General features: G+C 45.5%; 1 protein-coding gene across 1 annotated transcript; it reads right to left on the bottom strand.

The window, feature by feature from the left end:
• Window positions 1-1,084: 1,084 nt before the first annotated feature.
• On the bottom strand, window positions 1,085-19,475 carry UMAD1 (UBAP1-MVB12-associated (UMA) domain containing 1). The gene is made up of 4 exons (XM_075211755.1): window positions 19,384-19,475; window positions 15,624-15,728; window positions 5,645-5,721; window positions 1,085-3,709 (listed from the first exon to the last, which is right to left on the bottom strand). The coding sequence occupies exons 2-4, from the start codon at window positions 15,703-15,705 to the stop codon at window positions 3,452-3,454; spliced, it is 417 nt and encodes a 138-aa protein (XP_075067856.1). The 5' UTR covers window positions 15,706-15,728; window positions 19,384-19,475; the 3' UTR covers window positions 1,085-3,451.
• Between the last annotated feature and the right edge of the window lie 448 nt (window positions 19,476-19,923).

The raw sequence follows: 19,923 nt of genomic DNA on the forward strand, positions 1-19,923 counted from the left end.
ACGTAAGTATATAAATCCTCTTTTCTCTTTCATCCAGTCTGGGGGACACTGCTTACCATGGGGACATTCCAAAGCAGCCCTCTAAGGGTGGGACCGCTCTGAAACCCCTGCTCGCAGAGCACTACGAGCGAAATCTGCATCTGCGGATGCGAATACATTAAATTGATAGAATTTGGTAAATGTGTGGACAGAAGACCAGGACCCGATGCCCCCTCCTATGTATGAGGGGGGGATCTTGGTATGGCCCCCTTCCGTTTCCTCTCCTCCGCGGACTTAAAAATGGCCGCCGGCATTCTTTTCATTCCGATAACCGGCCCTCCATGCCTAATGGCAGCGCCGGTTATCGGTGAGGCCCCAAGAGTGACAGCGGTCCGGAGAGACCGCAAGTCACTCTGTATTCAAGCACCCTAATTTGCTCTGCCAGTGAGAGCCTCTGGCTCTCAGCTGACAGAGCAGTGCCTGCGCTGCTGTTCTGGGAGTGTGCTCTCTATAATAGAACACACTTCCAGGTCTGCCCAAGCTATTCTCCCTAAAAAAAAATAAAAAAAAAAAAAAATTTAGCAGCAACTAAAACAGTGCCTAACTCCATGGGCACCTAGAAAAAACTGAGGAGGAAGAGGCGGGGGGGGGGGGGGGGGGGGGGGAGTTATAAAGGGGAGGGGTCTGTCAGCAATGCTAGAATTGCCAACTCCCATGTTCCCCTTCACACCCCATGGTAAGCAGTGTCCCCCAGACTGGATGAAAAGAGAAAATTATTTAAAGCTGCATCCTGAGCACTTCCTCCCCACCCAGAACAGAACATTTCAGTTTGCCTCTTTAAATTGGTTGCAAGGGGGGGTGTGAGTGGCACGACCAATCAGAAGTCGGTCTCTGTGATTGTGTCTTCTGATTGGTCGCTCACACCCACCTTCCGCAGTGTCACACAGTGTTACAGTATCTCTGGGAATAACGTAAGGGAAGGGACAAGTCAGTTATAGATGATGATACAGCTTTAACTTCTATATGTGACCATAGTTCATTCCACTTTCATTATATTGTACTTTTATCAAATAAAACATTAATAAGTAAACTGATATCACAAGACCAACGTACAAGGAATTGGTACAGGTTTTATTATCAGAGATGGGGCATTTCCTTGCATGTAAACAGTATATACAACACAAATATAATTATAAATACAGACATATAGTGTGATTCTATATGAGGGATAAACCAATGAGCATGTCACCAGCGGATAGTTGAAGGCTAATGTGATAAATCAGGAGATTTTGCATTCCCTATGGTGCAAAGTGCATGTGTTGTACATAGTAATTACTGAGTGTTCTTGTACAATTAACGATTGTAGTGCAGACACTTTGAATAAAACTATACATTAGAGACATTATGAACCCCATGTGTTAGGTATAAGCATATGTACAATAGGTAACTTCTGGCTCTACAGCCGATGTACACTGCTACACAGGTTGGGCATTCTGGGACTTGTAGTCCACAACAGGTGGAAATCCACAGGTTATCCAAGTCTGATAGAAATGAACAGATCACACAGCGACTACTAACATCCTCGCAGTACGTTAACTCAATGCCTTTCATAGACCAGTGTAGCTAACGAATACAGAGATATTTTATCATCAGTATTACACATGTATAAAGAGATCTGTAAAAACAGTGATGAAAGATGTAAACGTATTTATTATAAACCTCAGAGATTTCCATCATCATCGGATCATTACAGGTAACACACTATAAGAATGTGAATAGCCCAGATGTGCTATAAATTATAGTAACCAATCAGATATCAGCTTTCACCGATGAAAAGTAAAGTAATGTAAGCTAACACCTGATTGGTTGCTATGTCATACAGTACATTTACAAAGTGTTATTGAAAGAAATCCATAGGGATAGCTAAATGATCCGGACTATGTACCTTAGCTTTGGATGTATAGCAAAAAAGAAATAAATAATCATGACAAATAAATGAAAGTATAATTTGAGGAGCAGGTACATGTTGAAGTAAACTTCAGCAGTTACAGAATAATGCAAGTGTCCCCACACGATGGACGCAGCCATTTTGTAGACCAAATCAATATTCATGAGAATTCAGCCAATCCATTCACTAGGAGCCAGTGACATCACTGAGGCATAATAGGAATGATGTCACCAGCTTCTAGTGTACACATAGGCTGCATTCTCAGGGATATTGGTTCAACCCACAAAATGGCTGCCTCAATGTATCGGGGTGATGGGTACATACAAAGAAGTGGATTCAAATCCGAATGTACAAACGTACTCACTAAAAGAGACATTAGAGCAACATAACGCTGACATACAATGAACCCAGGACGTAACATCATTACGTTTAGACTTTGGAGTACCCCGGACCATTTATCCTGGCCTCCATTGATGTAGGTGACAGATTAACTTTATTTATAAAATATACATTATTAGATATTTCATGTAAAGTAATTATAATCTCAAAAATTGTATTTGCTTTATTATACCTAGGGGAAAGTATAAACATTATTATCCCTAATCTATAAGCAAAGTCAGGGTTGTCTCTGCCACTTCTTTGTCAGACATATTTCAGTCCTTCCTGGGACTGGCCACGCCCCCAGTGACATCATAATTCACCCCACTGATGTCAGACATATCCTTGGCTGCTAAACACGCCCCCAGTTACTGTATTGTGAGAGGATGATACACCTCAATAAGACTGGCCGGAGGGCTCTGGAAGGAAATAGAGGCAGCATGGGAAGGGAAACAATGGCAACTGTACAGAAGGGTGAGCTCTGCAACTACATAATCAAGTCCCAAATTATACCCAAATATCACACAAATGTACAAAAATTATATATATGCACAACAGAACCAATTCCAGCAGTCAGTATATAATCAGAAGCACTGATGGATATTTATTAAATGATGCAAAGTGTAATACCTGCTGTTTGAACTATGGCCAAGTACTTCTAAGAAGCCTTATCTGACAGCCACATGGTCTGAAGAACATATAAAAGTACCTGTCGTCTGCACACAAAGGAGGCAGCCATTTTGTGGGATGGAGCAATATCCATGAGAACGCGGCCTATCGGTTCCCTCAGCACTTGTGCCTGGTGAATACCAGTCCTGAAGCCCCTCAGTGACGTCACCGGTTCCCAGTGGATCCATAAGCTGCTTTGTCGTGAATATTGCTTCCGACTGCAAAAGGGTTTCCTCCAATTCATGCCCCAGTCATGTGACCGGCTCGGTCATGTGACCGGCTCCTAGCGAGCTGGTAACTTACGTTCTCAGTTATCTCATCGGTTCCTATTGAACAGGCCGCACTTTCATCAATATCACTCCAAGAAGGGGTTTGGTAGGTTGTAATATTACACACGAAGAGTAGTGAGTATGTAATAATACACAAAGTGCCAGAGTAAGTAAGAAATGTTCATGTAACACAACACACAGCAAACACTTAAAGTCCACACAACACGGAGTTCTCCAGGGTGAAGTCGTAGTGGAATCTGGCAAAGTTCTCGTCCACGTTGTACGCTGGGCCTGGTTCCGGCAGCTCCTGGCAGATACTCTGCACCTGCAGGACATGAGGCGCCAGGATAAAGGGGATGTCACTGAGGACCTCCGCCTTCGCTGGGTTACCCTCCGACACCTGACTACTCATCTTGGCAGCTTCAGAGTCATTTCTGTTTAACTGCGGGACATTTCCTTGTGGCATCTGGAAGATAATACAAAACCACCTGAGAAACCTACATTGCTTCAATAGTGCAATGAAAACGTCAAGGAAAGAACACACAAATAAAACGCTTTGGCTGTCTGCAACAAGGTGCAACGTCCTACGGTTAGTGAGACACAATGAGCCCAGAACATGTTATCACTGACAGACAGGCTGCAAGTAAAGACCAGTGAGCCTAAGAAACAAGATGATTCAACTCGTGTAAAGCGGATACATAGGACAGCAATGTGCTAAAGCAAATCATACAATTGAAAACAAATACTATGTTGTGGTGGTGTGTCCATGGACAAAGCTGTGTCCACAAACACACATCTCTTCATATACACCTTCGAACCCGTACACACAGCCAATCATGGCCCATCAGTAACACCAGTGAGACACACACCAACCTAGTCACTACAGCACTAGTATCTGCCCTTACTGCCCATATCCCATCACACTGGGCAGAGAGTGGGAGAGCACACGTTACTGCAATGTAATGTGCGTACATAGCTGGTATAATGTATAGTGGGGCACCTGGCAGGTAGAGCGTGAAGGAGGCATGATGTGGTATAATGTGACAGGTGGTTGGGCACATGACTGGTAACATGTGGGCTAGATACATAGCTGGTATAATGTGATGTGGGTTGGGCACTGGTATAAAGGGGGCACAATGTGGGATAGTATGATATATGGGTGACACGTGGCAATATAATGTAAAGTGTGGGTTGGGCACATGGCTGGTAGTGGGGTGTCTGTTCAATATGCCACTCAAAGGGAATAACAGACAGGAAGAACCACACTCACTATACAGCGCAGGAGGGGGAGCGCGCGCGGCACACGGCAGGAGGGGGCGCGCGCGCGGAACAGAGCAAGAGGGCTTGTACGGTACAAAAACAAATCTATAAGATATGGGACTGTCCTGGGATATTAGGGATACTTGGCAGCTATCAATCTGTATATAAAATCCTTTCTTAGAAAACTTACTGCATACTACCAACTAGTACACAATTACTAATCATAATTTCTAAAACAAATGCACAATTTCCAATTCTAACTTGTCAACAACAAAGTGATAAAAAGAAACACAGAAAAACAGGACAATAAGCCATGAAGCTGAGTGACGGACTAATGTAGGCCCTGACATCCTGAGGTGACTGTGTCAATGTTTCTATATAGCAGAGATGTACAGTTCCTCCCCGCTCAGTCATCTCGTGCTTCCATCACGAATAGTCTTCATAGTCCTCACCTCTTCCTGTCTACAGACCAGAAGGGAGGGACTGTGAGAAGTGAGGTATTTGTGGACTCCGGTTATGTCTGCAAGGCTGTCAGTCACTCTCTGCTGTAGTAAGAGCAGTACCTTCCTCCTAATATGGCACAGACATAGTTACTGTATGGTTATTTCACCTACATTACTCAACTCACACAGCCCTTGCTATGTATTAATGTCTTCTAGTGCCATTAATTCCTCTTCAAATTTACTGTTTCTTTAAACATATATGTTGTCTACATGGCAGGATTTCAGGGGGTGGGCTCCATTTGACAAGGGGCCAAAGCTTTCATTTCTTATTAATGGCACTGTGACAGATATTGCATTAGACATACACATATATAAATTTGACACTGTCTAAATGGATCTTTTGTTAATGTAAAATATATACAGAATATATGTAAATACTAGAAGTGTAAAATGAACGACGGAACAGAATAACCATGGTGAGGCTTTTAGACGTAAGAATGTCTTGAATCTTGCATGCTTTCAAGAAACCCAGCGACACTGCTCACTTGAAACACACACTTCCATTATTCATTGACCTTTCTTGGATTCCAAAGCTTTTAATTCTAAAAGGCTACAGCAAATTGGCAGGGAACCAAAGCCAAAAAGCACTGCTTGAGATCCTTAATACAACTATCAATGGCAGGAGAGTGCTGGATTACCTGGTATGGCAGATTGTAGGGGAGATCGGTCCCAGGATATGGAGGTGTACTGTCTCTCTGCTCAGCAGACGCTTGTTCTGTACAACACACAAGGAAATGACATACAGTTACTTATATAATGTTGACGTACCGCTAACATATAAATGCAATCACTTTCATGTCAATATGCCTTGCAATACACAGGGTGTATGTAGTGCCACAAGAGGCGGACAGAAAAATGTGCCTCATATCTAAAGTGGGTCTTACAATAAGGGCAAAAGACACGTTAACACAGAGCCTTTCCCTGAAGAACTTACAATCTAAACTTAATATAAATGCGTACATACAGCCTACCAATTCAGTAGGAACCAGTGACATTATTGAGACTCACTGCAGAAGGGAATATCTAGGTTACAAGAACATGCAATGAACTTTTATTTATTTGTGTAAATTGTCACAGGAGCAGGATTTACAATGGTGGAGCAGTTTAGGGTGCGACTACAAACTGCATTTAGGAATGATGTTTTTATTGATTGTGACATCTAAGAAATATCATGGGCTGGATTAAGGAATATAAATGCAGCTATGTGCTGTATTTTTCATAGAAACGTTCTGGGCGTGCTCAGTACTAGAGCATACGCCAGTGAACGCAGCTACATCCAATTCATCCACGAGTGCAAAGGACCCACGTAGTAATGTATAGTAGGGGCATGACAAGCTTGAGTGCACGCTGCAGAGTCCAAAACCTTATCCCTTTCTAATGTTCTGTCATTAATGACTATGGGCCTGATTCATTAAGGAAAGATAAGCAAAAAATTGATTAAGTATTCTTACTCAAGTTTTCTGAACAAAACTATGTTGCAATGCAAGGGATGCAAATGAGTTTATTATTTTGCACATAAGGAAAATACTGTCTGTTTTTTTTCATGTTGCACACAAATACCTGATAGCTTATTTGCACACTGAAATTTAAAGTTGATCTAGAACATGCCCTAGCCCAGTGGTTCCCAAACTTTTGCAGTTTGCGGCACCCTTAGAGTCTCCATAATTGTTTTAAGGCACCCCTCCAAAATAATTACTGAGCAGTCCCATTTTATAAGTAGTTGGGTCAAAAAACGTAATAAGTATTTAGATCAGGACAGAAATACTTATTTAGTTGTGTGCAAAAATACACATAAATCCAAGGGAAAATAATATTTTTATATATTTTTTTCAAATATATTTCTGTCAAAGAATAATTTACAGCTAACTCACTCTGTGCCCTCCTTCATCTCCACACACTCTGTGCCCTCCTTCATCTCCACACTCGGCGCCCCCTCTGCATCCACACTCTCCGCGCCCCCTCTGCATCCACACTCTCGGCGCCCCCTCTGCATCCACACACTCGGCGCCCCCTCTGCATCCACACACTCGGCGCCCCCTCTGCATCCACACTCTCGGCGCCCCCTCTGCATCCACACACTCGGCGTCTCCTCTGCATCCACACACTCGGCGCCCCCTCTGCATCCACACACTCGGCGTCTCCTCTGCATCCACACACTCGGTGCCCCCTCTGCATCCACACACTCGGCGTCCCCTCTGCATCCACACACTCGGCGTCCCCTCTGCATCCACACTCTCTGCGCCCCCTCTGCATCCACACTCTCTGCACCCCCTCTGCATCCACACTCTCTGCACCCCCTCTGCATCCACACTCTCTGCGCCCCCTCTGCATCCACACACTCGGCGCCCCCTCTGCATCCACACTCTCTGCACCCCCTCTGCATCCACACTCTCTGCGCCCCCTCTGCATCCACACTCTCCGCGCCCCCTCTGCATACACACACTCGGCGTCTCCTCTGCATCCACACTCTCTGCGCCCCCTCTGCATCCTGCCATGGCCAGGAAGACAAACAAACAAAAAACAAAAAAAAACCCCAAAAAAACCTTACCAATCCGGCGGCGCCCGGGACCCAGCATCCTCTCTCCTGACGCTTGCCACTCACTGTCGGACATGATGACGTCACGCCCTACATTCAGTAAGAAGCGAGGAGGGAGGAGGATGCTGGGTTCCGGGCGCCGCCGGATTGGTAAGTTTTTGGTTCCCCCCCCCCCCCTCTTCCTGTCCACGGCACCCCTGTGACAGCGCCACGGCACCCCTGTGACAGCGCCACGGCACCCCTGGGAGCGGCGACGCACAGTTTGGGTACCTAGGCCCTAGCCCAAATATAAACCTGTCCCCACATTTTAAATTTACCTCCCCCTCCAATGCAATATTGTCCTGCCTTACTTACTTTTGCTTAACGTTCCTTAATGAATCAGGCTCTATAAAATTAACAGGTAACACATATATACATAATTTTTTCATCTGTGCATTCTTCTGTGACTTGTTCCATATAGGTATTGGACGTATCCTGCAGTGTATTGTCTGTTAGAGCGGGGAAGACCTAGCCCCGTATTCAACAACAGACGTACCATTGCATCAGCTTCTTGCTAATACGGACGTGCGTTTTGTGTGCCTTAATAAATGAAGACCTATATGTCCAACACCAGAAACATGAACATTGTATTATTGGTGTGTTGTTAAATGTGACACACATCTGAGGCATAAATACACATATTACATCATTTTTTGCAGGGGAAAAAAATATTTGCATTAATATTGCCCTTTAAAACTGAGTTATAATTAACTTAATGTGGGAAGAAAATATATTGCTGTTAACACTTATCTCGTTTTCATATATGTTTTTGGATTTATTCCAAAGATAGAAAGATAGTAGCGTTATTACGAACACACACATAATACATGTGTTGTGTATAGATAATGGATGGTATGTGCTCAGGTTTTGCTCTTTAAAAAAGTGTGATCTGTAAAAAAATTGGCTTATTTGACAGCAATTCTGAATAATTAGCGATAAACAACATCAACATCACAAAATGGACTAATAACAACCTACAGTCAGAACAACTAATCTCCGGATCAGACGCCTCCTTAGAATTTGTTTAAGATTAAGCACATTTGCTCGCCATAAATGTTGATTAAATGGGATTAGTCTGTATTATTATTACTATACGGAGGAGTCACATGCAACGACCTAATGTCATGTAGTTTGAAAATATATAGAGGGTTAAAAGGGACATCATCATGATTTACTTATTTTCAAATCTTTTTTAAATGAAGGAGTTTGTCCATTTAGCAAAACAAAAATATCAAATGATGACACATGAGAAACAAATGTAAAATTATCTAACTTAGTGGATTTACCCACTGAGACACCTGCAGTACAATCAAGATTCTAACCACCCTTCCCTCCTCAGTACCACAAGCTCAGTGCCTCCCCAGTACCACCAGCACCCCAGCTCAGTGCCTCCCCAGTACCACCAGCATCCCAGCTCAGTGCCTCCTCAGTACCACCAGCAGCCCAGCTCAATGCCTCCTCAGTGCCACCAGCACCCCAGCTCAGTGCCTCCTCAGTGCCAACAGCACCCCAGCTCAGTGCCTCCCCAGTGCCAACAGCACCCCAGCTCAGTGCCTGCTCAGTACCAACAGCACCCCAGCTCAGTGTCTCCTCAGTACCACCAGCACCCCAGCTCAGTGCCTCCTCAGTACCACCAGCACCCCAGCTCAGTGCCTCCTCAGTACCACCAGCACCCCAGCTCAGTGCCTCCTCAGTACCACCACCCCAGCTCAGTGTCTCCTCAGTACCACCAGCACCCCAGCTCAGTGCCTCCTCAGTACCACCAGCACCCCAGCTCAGTGCCTCCCCAGTACCACCAGCAGCCCAGCTCAGTGCCTCCTCAGTACCACCAGCAGCCCAGCTCAGTGCCTCCTCAGTACCACCAGCACCCCAGCTCAGTGCCTCCTCAGTACCACAAGCTCAGTGCCTCCCCAGTACCACCAGCACCCCAGCTCAGTGCCTCCTCAGTACCACAAGCTCAGTGCCTCCCCAGTACCACCAGCACCCCAGCTCAGTGCCTCCTCAGTACCACCAGCACCCCAGCTCAGTGTCTCCTCAGTACCACCAGCACCCCAGCTCAGTGCCTCCCCAGTACCACCAGCACCCCAGCTCAGTGCCTCCTCAGTACCACCAGCACCACAGCTCAGTGTCTCCTCAGTACCACCAGCACCCCAGCTCAGTGCCACCAGAACCCCAGCTCAGTGCCTCCCCAGTACCACCAGCATCCCAGCTCAGTGCCTCCTCAGTACCACCAGCACCCCAGCTCAGTGCCTCCTCAGTACCACCAGCACCCTAACTCAGCGCCTCCTCAGTACCACCAGCACCCCAGCTCAGTGCCTCCTCAGTACCACAAGCTCAGTGCCTCCCCAGTACCACCAGCAGCCCAGCTCAGTGCCTCCTCAGTACCACCAGCACCCCAGCTCAGTGCCTCCTCAGTACCACAAGCTCAGTGCCTCCCCAGTACCACCAGCAGCCCAGCTCAGTGCCTCCTCAGTACCACCAGCACCCCAGCTCAGTGCCTCCTCAGTACCACAAGCTCAGTGCCTCCCCAGTACCACCAGCAGCCCAGCTCAGTGCCTCCTCAGTACCACCAGCACCCCAGGCTCAGTGCCTCCTCAGTACCACAAGCTCAGTGCCTCCCCAGTACCACCAGCAGCCCAGCTCAGTGCCACCAGCACCCCAGCTCAGTGCCTCCTCAGTACCACCAGCACCCCAGCTCAGTGCCTCCCCAGTACAACCAGCACCCCAGCTCAGTGCCTCCTCAGTGCCACCAGCACCCCAGCTCAGTGTCTCCTCAGTACCACCAGCACCCCAGCTCAGTGCCTCCCCAGTACCACCAGCACCCCAGCTCAGTGCCTCCTCAGTACCACCAGCACCCCAGCTCAGTGCCTCCTCAGTACCACCACCCCAGCTCAGTGCCTCCTCAGTACCACCACCACCCCCCCCAGCTCAGTGCCTCCTCAGTACCACCACCACCCCAGCTCAGTGCCACCAGCACCCCAGCTCAGTGCCTCCTCAGTACCACCAGCACCCCAGCTCAGTGCCTCCTCAGTACCACCAGCACCCCAGCTCAGTGCCTCCTCAGTACCACCAGCACCCCAGCTCAGTGCCTCCTCAGTACCACCAGCACCCCAGCTCAGTGTCTCCTCAGTACCACCAGCACCCCAGCTCAGTGCCTCCTCAGTACCACCAGCACCCCAGCTCAGTGTCTCCTCAGTACCACCAGCACCCCAGCTCAGTGCCTCCTCGGACAGTGACTGTTAGTGGCAATAAAGAATCCTTCCTCCTCTACTCCCGCCGCAGCACATCTCTTACAGTAACACATGAAGAACGTGGTGATATGCCGCAGGATGCCTGCAGGTGTTGATTACTAACCTAGCAGCTGACACTGTGACAGTGGGGTACAAAGACTATTTCCTGATTATCACAGAATGTTGTTGCAACAATTATACACGTATAACCACAGCACGTTTCATGGGGGCATTTAACCCATGTGCATTCCTGACACGTGTACATGGGAGCCTGAGCAGTATAAACCAATTCAGACAATCCAGCGTTTTGCAGCAGGATGATTTACACAGACACCACTGACCGAGTAATGTGAATGAGGGTAATGAGCTCACAGTTACTCTTATTAATACTGTTATGCAGAATTTTGAGAAGAATGATGAACTAGAATAAAACAAACAGGTTATAGGGGCCCTGTGTCGCATGGATCCCAGTGTAACACTAAGGTGATTGTATTACAGTGAATGGAGGCTGGTGACCTATCATAAACCAGGCACATACGCTGACATTGTATTATTGAAGGAACTCTCCTCCTGTCTGATAACTACAGAAAGAGTCAGGTTTCACAATGTACAATTACAGCCAGCAGGGCAGGTATTACATGCCAATAAGAGATGGCTGCCAGACCCATAACTGCCCTAATTCCCATCTGAGAGGACCAGGAATCACAGTAATATACAGTATGATTGTCATGTCATGACATCAGCAGACAGTGCTGTAACACAGTGACACAATAGGACAGTTATGTAATGTTAAATATGAAACCAACCACTAAATGCAGAGAGGGTTCCATAACAAATCTTATTTATATAAACCATTGATAACGGACTGAAAATGAGATGGAAACAAAATTTGTGTTATGAAAAACAAAAAGCGTAACCTGTATTGACATAATCTTTACCATTTTGTGATTACGCTTTTCTTTAGTATATGGGATTAGTCTGCTCTACCTGCAGGTTAGTAAAAGACTGATAAAACGGCAGATGTCAGAAAATGTCATTACAACAAGTAATGAAAATTAAGATAGATCAGGGTCTATGTATTATTGAGGTCATTAATGTACCCTCAGTGGTTATTCCCCATCTCTTCTGTCCCTGGTACTGTCCAGAGCCCACGGCCACGATACCCAGAGGTACCGGTGTGTCACCTGGGAGGATCATCATCATCATTTATTTATATAGCGCCAGCAAATTCCGTAGCGCTTTATCAGCAGAATCTCATGAACTGCTAGAGCTGCAGTCATTAGTTTGGAAAGAGGATTTCTGTATGTGGCAGCGATGGAATGATCTCCATCGTGGAGGGTCAGATTCACCATTGGTGGATTAAGGCTTTTGTATGCCTCCACCCCACACTCCCCTTGTCACATATCCCGCCCACTTTATCCTGGTCACTTACGCCCCCACGCTCCTCTTGTGGCCTATAAGTTGGATGGTGCTGGAGCCGGGGGTCCTCGTTCTGCTCTAGGGAGGTCACCCCATCTGCCCTTCTGCCCTGGTTTTCTTTTATAACCCCGGTTAATTTTGTATCATCATCATCATCATTTATTTCTATAGCGGCAACATATTCCGTAGCGCTTTACAATTGGGGACAAACATAGTAAACTAATAAACAAACTGGGTAACACAGACAAAGAGGTGAGAAGGCCCTGCTCGCAAGCTTACAATCTATGGGACAATGGGAGTTTGACACATGAGGTTAAGTCTACAATTGCAGTCAGCCCAGCCAGACTGTAAAGGTAAAAGTGACTCATAAGCTAAATGATCCTGTCACACAACAATGTTGGTCAAGGGGTAGTTGTATAACGGGTGGTAATAGGGTAATGTAGTGAGGTTAAGAGGGTGGTTGAGGAATATTATAAGCTTGTCCGAAGAGGTGGGCTTTCAGAGAACGCTTGAAAGCTTGTAGACCAGAGGAGAGTCTTATTGTGCGAGGAAGAGAGTATACCTGCTGTTTTATCCCCCTAGAAAGGTGGGATAAAGCTTCTTCCCAACTTCTTCAATGGTTGAAAGTACCTAATCAAGAGAGCAATCCCCCATCACCACTAATGATGGGCTTGTGTGTCAAACTATAGGACCGCTATGGGTCCCAGCCCCTCTTCGCAGTTTGTGAGCATGGTATATCACATATGCTACATGCTGGCTCCTTTCAGAATCATTATACACATTTATATTTTTATCAGAGTTCATTTCATCACTAAAAAAAAATTGGTTACATAGAAATTAATTAGATGATAAAAAAAGAACATTAATATCTCCAATTATTTCAGCTATTTCACATGTTCCAGCTTAGCAAATCACGCTGTAAGTACAATTTTCAGTGACAGTATCTCTAAAAAAAAATCATTAATCTTAACACGTGGTATTTCAAGAATTTCATCATAATAAACTGACTCAAACTGTAAGGACAAGTGATCTTTATGACTTTTAGTAAATCAGCTTCAAAGTCGTATTTTCTTTTTCATTTTATCTTATTGTTAATAAACAACCAAATATTTAAAATAAATAATATCTGTTATAATATGATTTTGGTTACAGCTACAAATTTACAGATGATCATTCAAAATAGATCAACAATATTTTAATGATTGTCCTTAAAAAGAGAGGACGCTGCCCGTTCTAGAGGGAGGGGAGGTGATAGACAGGAGAAGCAACTGAGATAAAATGGAGATGATGGACAAGAGGAGGTAGGATAGATGAGCATGAAGGGGTGGGTTTTGAGGGAACATTTTATGGATTGTAAATTGGGGGAGAGTCGGGGTAGGGAGTTAAAAAGGTGGGGGGGGCAGGTTGGTGACACTTCTTAAGTCAGATCTAGGGGTAAATGTATCAAGCTGAGAGTTTTCCAGCGAGTTTGAAAAGTGGAGATGTTGCCTATAGCAACCAATCAGATTCTAGCTGTCATTTTGTAGAATGTACTAAATAAATGGTAACTAGAATCTGATTGTTTTTTTTAAACCTGCCGAAAAACTCTCAGTTTGATACATTTACCCCCTAAAATAAGGAGAAAGTTGATAGCAAAACTACAAATACACATATCTAATAGACCCCAAAATCGCTATATGGGTGGGCCCAATACTGATTAGCATTGCTTGGGATTAATCAGATATTGATTTGTTCTGGCAGAAAATACTGATGACAGTGATATGGTAGTGTGTGAGGGCTACAAATACTGGGATGGGCTGCAAAGATAACTTGTAAACAAAACATTAATTTGGGCAATCATTCATAAGTAATGTATAGTTAGAAAAAAATATATATAATATGTTCTACCACCTAGAGAAATATCACTCCCGAACCACAGCCCTGGGGCCGCTCAACTCTGCCGGTTTCCCTGGAGTTTCTCCATTTCTTTCACAGCATCAGCTAAAAATTAGGGGTGAAGAGGGGTGTGAGCAGGAGAACTATTCACAGTGATTGGTTCGGTGGCACAGTGGTTAGCACTTCTGCCTCACAGCGCTGGGGTATTGAGTTCAATTCCTAATCATGGCCTTATCTGTGTAGAGTTTGTATGTTCTCCCCATGTTTGCGTGGGTTTTCTCCGGGTGCTCCGGTTTCCTCCCACACTCCAAAAAGATACTGGTAGGTTAATTGGCTGCTATCAAAATTGACCCTAGTCTCTCTCTCTGTGTGTGTGTATATTAGGGAATTTAGATTGTAAGCTCCAATGGGGCAGGGACTGATGTGAGTGTGTTCTTTGTACAGCGCTGCGGAATTAGTGGCGCTATATAAATAAATGGTGATGATGCTGATTGGTTCTCCCACTTCCTCCGTCATGTAAAGATGGTTAGTTTAACGGATTTGCCAGTCCTGTGTTACACATACACCCACTGTTCACAGGGGTCCCGAAGGAGGAAGGTCGCACGTTAGTAAAATATTTTCCTAGATTGTAGGGCATCTTTAAGAGTATGTTAAGTAAACACAGGGGACCTTTGAAGAAGATATATACTGTAGGAAGGACAATAGCTACGAGTTCTTTAATGAAAGCACAATGGATTTAGAAAAACCAACGATGAACTTGATACAAAATGTGTCGCCACCTTGTGGAAGTAACTAGAGTAGCAATTTCCCACACAAACTGGATCCGTATCTACACAATAAATGTGTTATTGTTGCTTTCAGGAAGTATAAAGGTATATATATAGGTTTCATTCCAGTGAAAAAAAATAAAACAATTTGTGCACTAAAAAATGGATGCCTTAAAGCCCATTTACATGGTGTTTTAATCTGCTTTGTACATGTTTTGCCTGTTTATAATTACATGACTTTAACATGGTGTAAATGTATGCAAAACATGCCATAGAAAATGTGACCCCTGCGCGGATTTCTTTGCAATTTAATTCCCTCCCATATAATCTAACCAGAACTAACTCTTAGAAGTCAACAAATGGCACTTAAAGGTAAGGAAAGCTGCAATGTGACAGTACTTTCTGTAGATTTGCAGGACATTTCATGTTTGGGAAAATAATATTATTCCGAACTGCGTCACTTACTGTTAGGCTGCCATCCAGTGACAGCAAGTAATACTGCAGGGTACAAGCTCTCATTCCCTACTGAGCTATGATGATTAAAAGACTTTGAACATGTATATAGAAATTCAAGTACATACATGGCATATCTATTATTAAGGAAAACTATACAATGCTTGAGTTCACATTTTTTTTTTTACAAAGCTTCTCTGGAACACGGGTAATTCCTTGTTTTAATCAGTACATTCCATACAGAGCATGTCTATTTACCTTTAATAAGTAAGCCATTATATCTGTAATAGCCACTTACCCAGGAACACAAAACCGTCCGCCTCTTTATCTGGCACTGGCGTTTTCTTTGCATTCTGGTTTTTAAATAAAAAACTGAACATCTCCGGGTTTTACTCTGGCTTATCTGCTGGGGAAGGACAACGGAAGGGTTTCAGAGGTGGGAAGAAAATAAAGACGATTAACACGCATTTAAAAAGCCACGTGCTGTAAGTGCTAGTCACAGAAACCCATTTATTGAAATTACACATTTAATCAGTCGTAAAGGCACTTGTATAATGTAATGTACAAGTAAACATCTCCATATAATAACACTGGGGAGGGATTTGTTCTTTTATGTTACAAAATCCATTGATATAGAAGTATTCATGTGTTGCCTATACAGTGGCTATCAAAAGTATCTTCACCTGCTCACACCTGCAGCATTTTTCATAGTAAATGGAGGAGATGAGGGTGGCGCTGAGGGACTGGCAATGTCCCCTAGAGGAGGAAACTGATGTCGGCGGTAGCAGCATGTAACTTTGGAGGGGGGGGGAACGCAACCTGCCACACCTCCTGTTTCCTTATTGGGAGGTACTGAAAGAGTCTACCGGTTTCTCCCCCCTTCGAATTACTATATGGCCGCAAAATCCGGGGACCTCTTGACTTGTTCCAGGAGTCTAGGGAAAGGGAGCTACCCACCCAGGATGTCTCTGTGGTGGAGAATGTGATCAAGTTCAGAGATCGGTTACAGAATATTGCACAAGCTAACCTAGCGTAAGCACAGACCAAGCAGAAGACATGGTATGAACAAGGCCTGGCGCGTGTCACAGTACTTCAGGTGGGGCAGAAGGTCCTTGTTCTGATGCCCACACATCAGAACAAGCTCCAGGCTACCTGGGCTGGACCGTACGCGGTCTCAAGTCGCCTAAGTGACAACATCTATGTGGCGTCATTGGATAGCGAAAGTAGGCGGCACCGGACCTACAATGTGAATATGTTAAAGGCATCCCACGAACGTCTGGAGTCGGTAGCGGTGGTGTGCTGCTTGCCAACGAAAAGTACCAGGAAGTAATTCCCTCCCTTACCTGCTCGCGGATGCTAGAGGTGAAGGTGGTGTAGCAGAAAAGGACTGGAATGAGCATTTGAGTGCCCGCAAGAGAGAGAAGCTTGAGGCAGTGCTGTGGCCCTTTGTGACTAAGTTTAGTAAGAAGTCCGACCGGATACAAAGATCTTTTTTTACATCCAAGTGAGATCGTAACCCGCTCCAGCAAAACGCAGCTCGGACACAATGGGTTAAAGATATTCACATTGGTGAGCATAGGCCAATTTGGCAATCAGCTTATCGGATTTCACCAGATTCCAAGGAATGTATATACAGTGAGGTGCAGGAGATGCTTAAGTTAGTGTCCTCCACTGTATTGGTTACCAAGAAGGACAAGACAATGCGGTTTTGTGTAGACTACCGCCGCTTGAGTGAGGTGACCGTGTCTGATGTCTATCTCTTGCTCCGCATTGACGCTCTGATGGACTAGTAAGCTGGAGCAAAGTATATTTCAACACTTGATTTGAGCAAGTGGTATTGGCAGATACCACTAACACCAGAGGCTCAAGAACGTTCTGCGTTCATCAATCCATTCAGCCTGTTTGAGTTCAAGTCCAAGTCCATGCCATTTAGTATGAAGACAGCACCAGCCACCTTCCAGTGTGTGGTTGATTTTTCCATTGGAAGGGTGTAAAGCAGGCCTGTCCAACCTGCGGCCCTCCAGGTGTTGTGGAACTACAAGCCCCAGCATGCTTTGCCGGTAGACAACCAGCTGATAGCTGGAATGGCATGCTGGGACTTGTAGTTTCACAACACCTGGAGGGCCGCAGGTTGGACTGCCTGGTGTAAAGGCTTTGCTCAGGCTTACTTGGATGACATTACCATTTTCAGTAAGACCTGAGAAGACCACCTGAAACATGTAGGACAAATGTTGGGGAAAATTCAATGGGCAGGACTGACCATCAGAGCAGACAAGTGTGAAATGGGAATGTCAGAGGTACAGGACCTGGGGCATCATGTAGAGTGAGGTAGGGTTAAGCCAGAACCAGCTATGGTAGAGGCAATCCATGACTGGCCCCAGCTCACAACCCAGAAACAAGTACTAACCTTATTAGGAACTGCAGGGTATTACAGACATTTTGTCACAGACTTTAATACTGGAGCAAAGCCCCTGACCGACATCACGAATAAATTCCGCAAAGAAGTGGACAGTACACTTGCTTATGAGCAGGCATTTCAGTCATTAAAGGCAGCCCTGGTTCATGCTCCAGTACTGTTGGTGCCCAATTATGACAAGGATTTCATTGTACAGACTGATGGGTCACAATACAGAATTGGAACAGTACTCAGGTGGGGCTTGATGGGCAGGAGCACATGTGGCCTATTTGAGCAGGAAACTGCTGAATCAGGATGAATGTTTGGGCAGTGGAATAACTTCACCCTTATTTGTATGGACGACTGGTGACTGAGCACAAACCTTTAAAGTGGCTACAACGTACCTTAGGGGAGAATGGCAGACTGTTGCGGTGGAGCCTTGCACTTCAAAATTATGACTTTCATATTGTCAACAAGCACAGAAAGGACCACAGCAAAGAGAATGTACTGTCTTGGCATGAAGAGTTGGATCCCGCACTCACCCCCCCGGTAACCCCAAGAGACTGGGGGACCAGGAGTCAAATTGTAGGATCATGGCTCTTCCCACATGGTCAAGATGGCTGCTGCAGCATCAAATGGGTTAATACCCAATGCTCTTGTGCCAAATAGGTTAAACCCAGGGGCGCACGCAGGTAGGGGGGTTCTGGTTCTCCAGAAACCACTCCCCCCAGTGAAGAACGAGGGCAAAGCAGTGCCCCTACATAGCGGCACTGTATTGTACAGCAGCCGCGGCGCTGTCAAAGAAGCGTCCGCGGCGGTGCTGTATTGTAGTACAATACAGCACCACCGCGGACGCTTCCTTGACAGCGCCGCGGCTGCTGTACAATACAGTGCCGACGAAATGGAGCTGCTGCTGCTCTCTCTCTAAAAAAAATTTGGGGGGTATCCCCCCTTAAAAATCCTGTGTGCGCCCCTGAAACCCCAGCGCTGGGGAGGTAAAAATGTATTAAAGGGAATGTTTATTCATTTAAATGTATATATTAATGGGTGCCACCAGCCCCAAACTTATAGGAATGTCTTGTTGTGTGAATGAGGGAATTGGGTAGGTGCAGCTCAAGAAAAGTCCTTTAACCGGGAATAGGAGCAGGTAATGAGGGTGGATGAGAGGCGCAGATATTAGGGAGAGGGATATAAAGTATGTCGGTGCAGCTCTGTTATTGGCTTGGCATGTAATGTCGGTGAAGACAAGATAAAGGTAACAGTATGTACACACGATGAGGCAGACAGGTTAAGTAGTCATTAAAAAAAGCTTAAAAAAGAAAGCAGACACCTGTGGTTCTGGGAGAGGAAGAGAACACAAGTCCCAGCAATGCTTCCAGGGGTTACCCTGTCCATGTCATCTATATATACCCTGACCACAGGAATTAGCTGCAACTCTATACACCAGCATAGGCACAAGGGTACTACAAGTTCCAGCATGTCCCATCAGCCTATGGCTGTCAGGTGCAAGCGGTGTGTTGCCATGGAAACGCATTTGCTCCTACTAGACAGCGCAGAGTGTTGCTGTACAGCAGCTCCATGGGGGCTGGAGCCCACATACATGACATATATAGACTCCCCCCGTCATATGTTTTATGTGTACAAGTGTCCGGTCCCCACTTACCTCACAGCACCGAGCGCTACTGACCCCGCCCCCTCACATGTCACTCAGGTGACTCCGCACAAGACGTCAAATGTGACCAGTTTGCGCATGCGCCGGTGTCCGGCACATATATAATTCCCGTGGTAGCTTCTTAAGTTCCGCTACTCTAATAGTTCCTACCTAGAAAATAGCAGGTCGGTAAACCAAGTTCTCGGTGTCATTATTAGCTATCATATCGTCACAACAAGCTTCGCTGCCTGATCACAGAACTCAGTAGTCGGAGCTAGGTTATTACTGTTAAATCGTTAGCCCCTATCAATCATGGCGTCTTTGGGTTTACAGCCGACTTTGCTGCTTTCTAAACGTGCCCATTGATTGGCTTGCAAAGTAGTTACGTGCAGACGTACTCCCCTGATTGGTCAACGAGGCGATTGTGTGACGTTATGTTTACCCTGATTGGCTGACGAAACGGCAGCGCGATGTCAGGTCTCATTTGATTGGCGGGTGTGGTGATAGCGTGGACTAATGACGTTAGTGGCTGTCAGTTCTTCCTGATTGGCG

The sequence above is a fragment of the Mixophyes fleayi genome, chromosome 5 (genome assembly GCF_038048845.1).
Source record: "Mixophyes fleayi isolate aMixFle1 chromosome 5, aMixFle1.hap1, whole genome shotgun sequence".
Lineage (NCBI taxonomy): Eukaryota > Metazoa > Chordata > Amphibia > Anura > Limnodynastidae > Mixophyes > Mixophyes fleayi.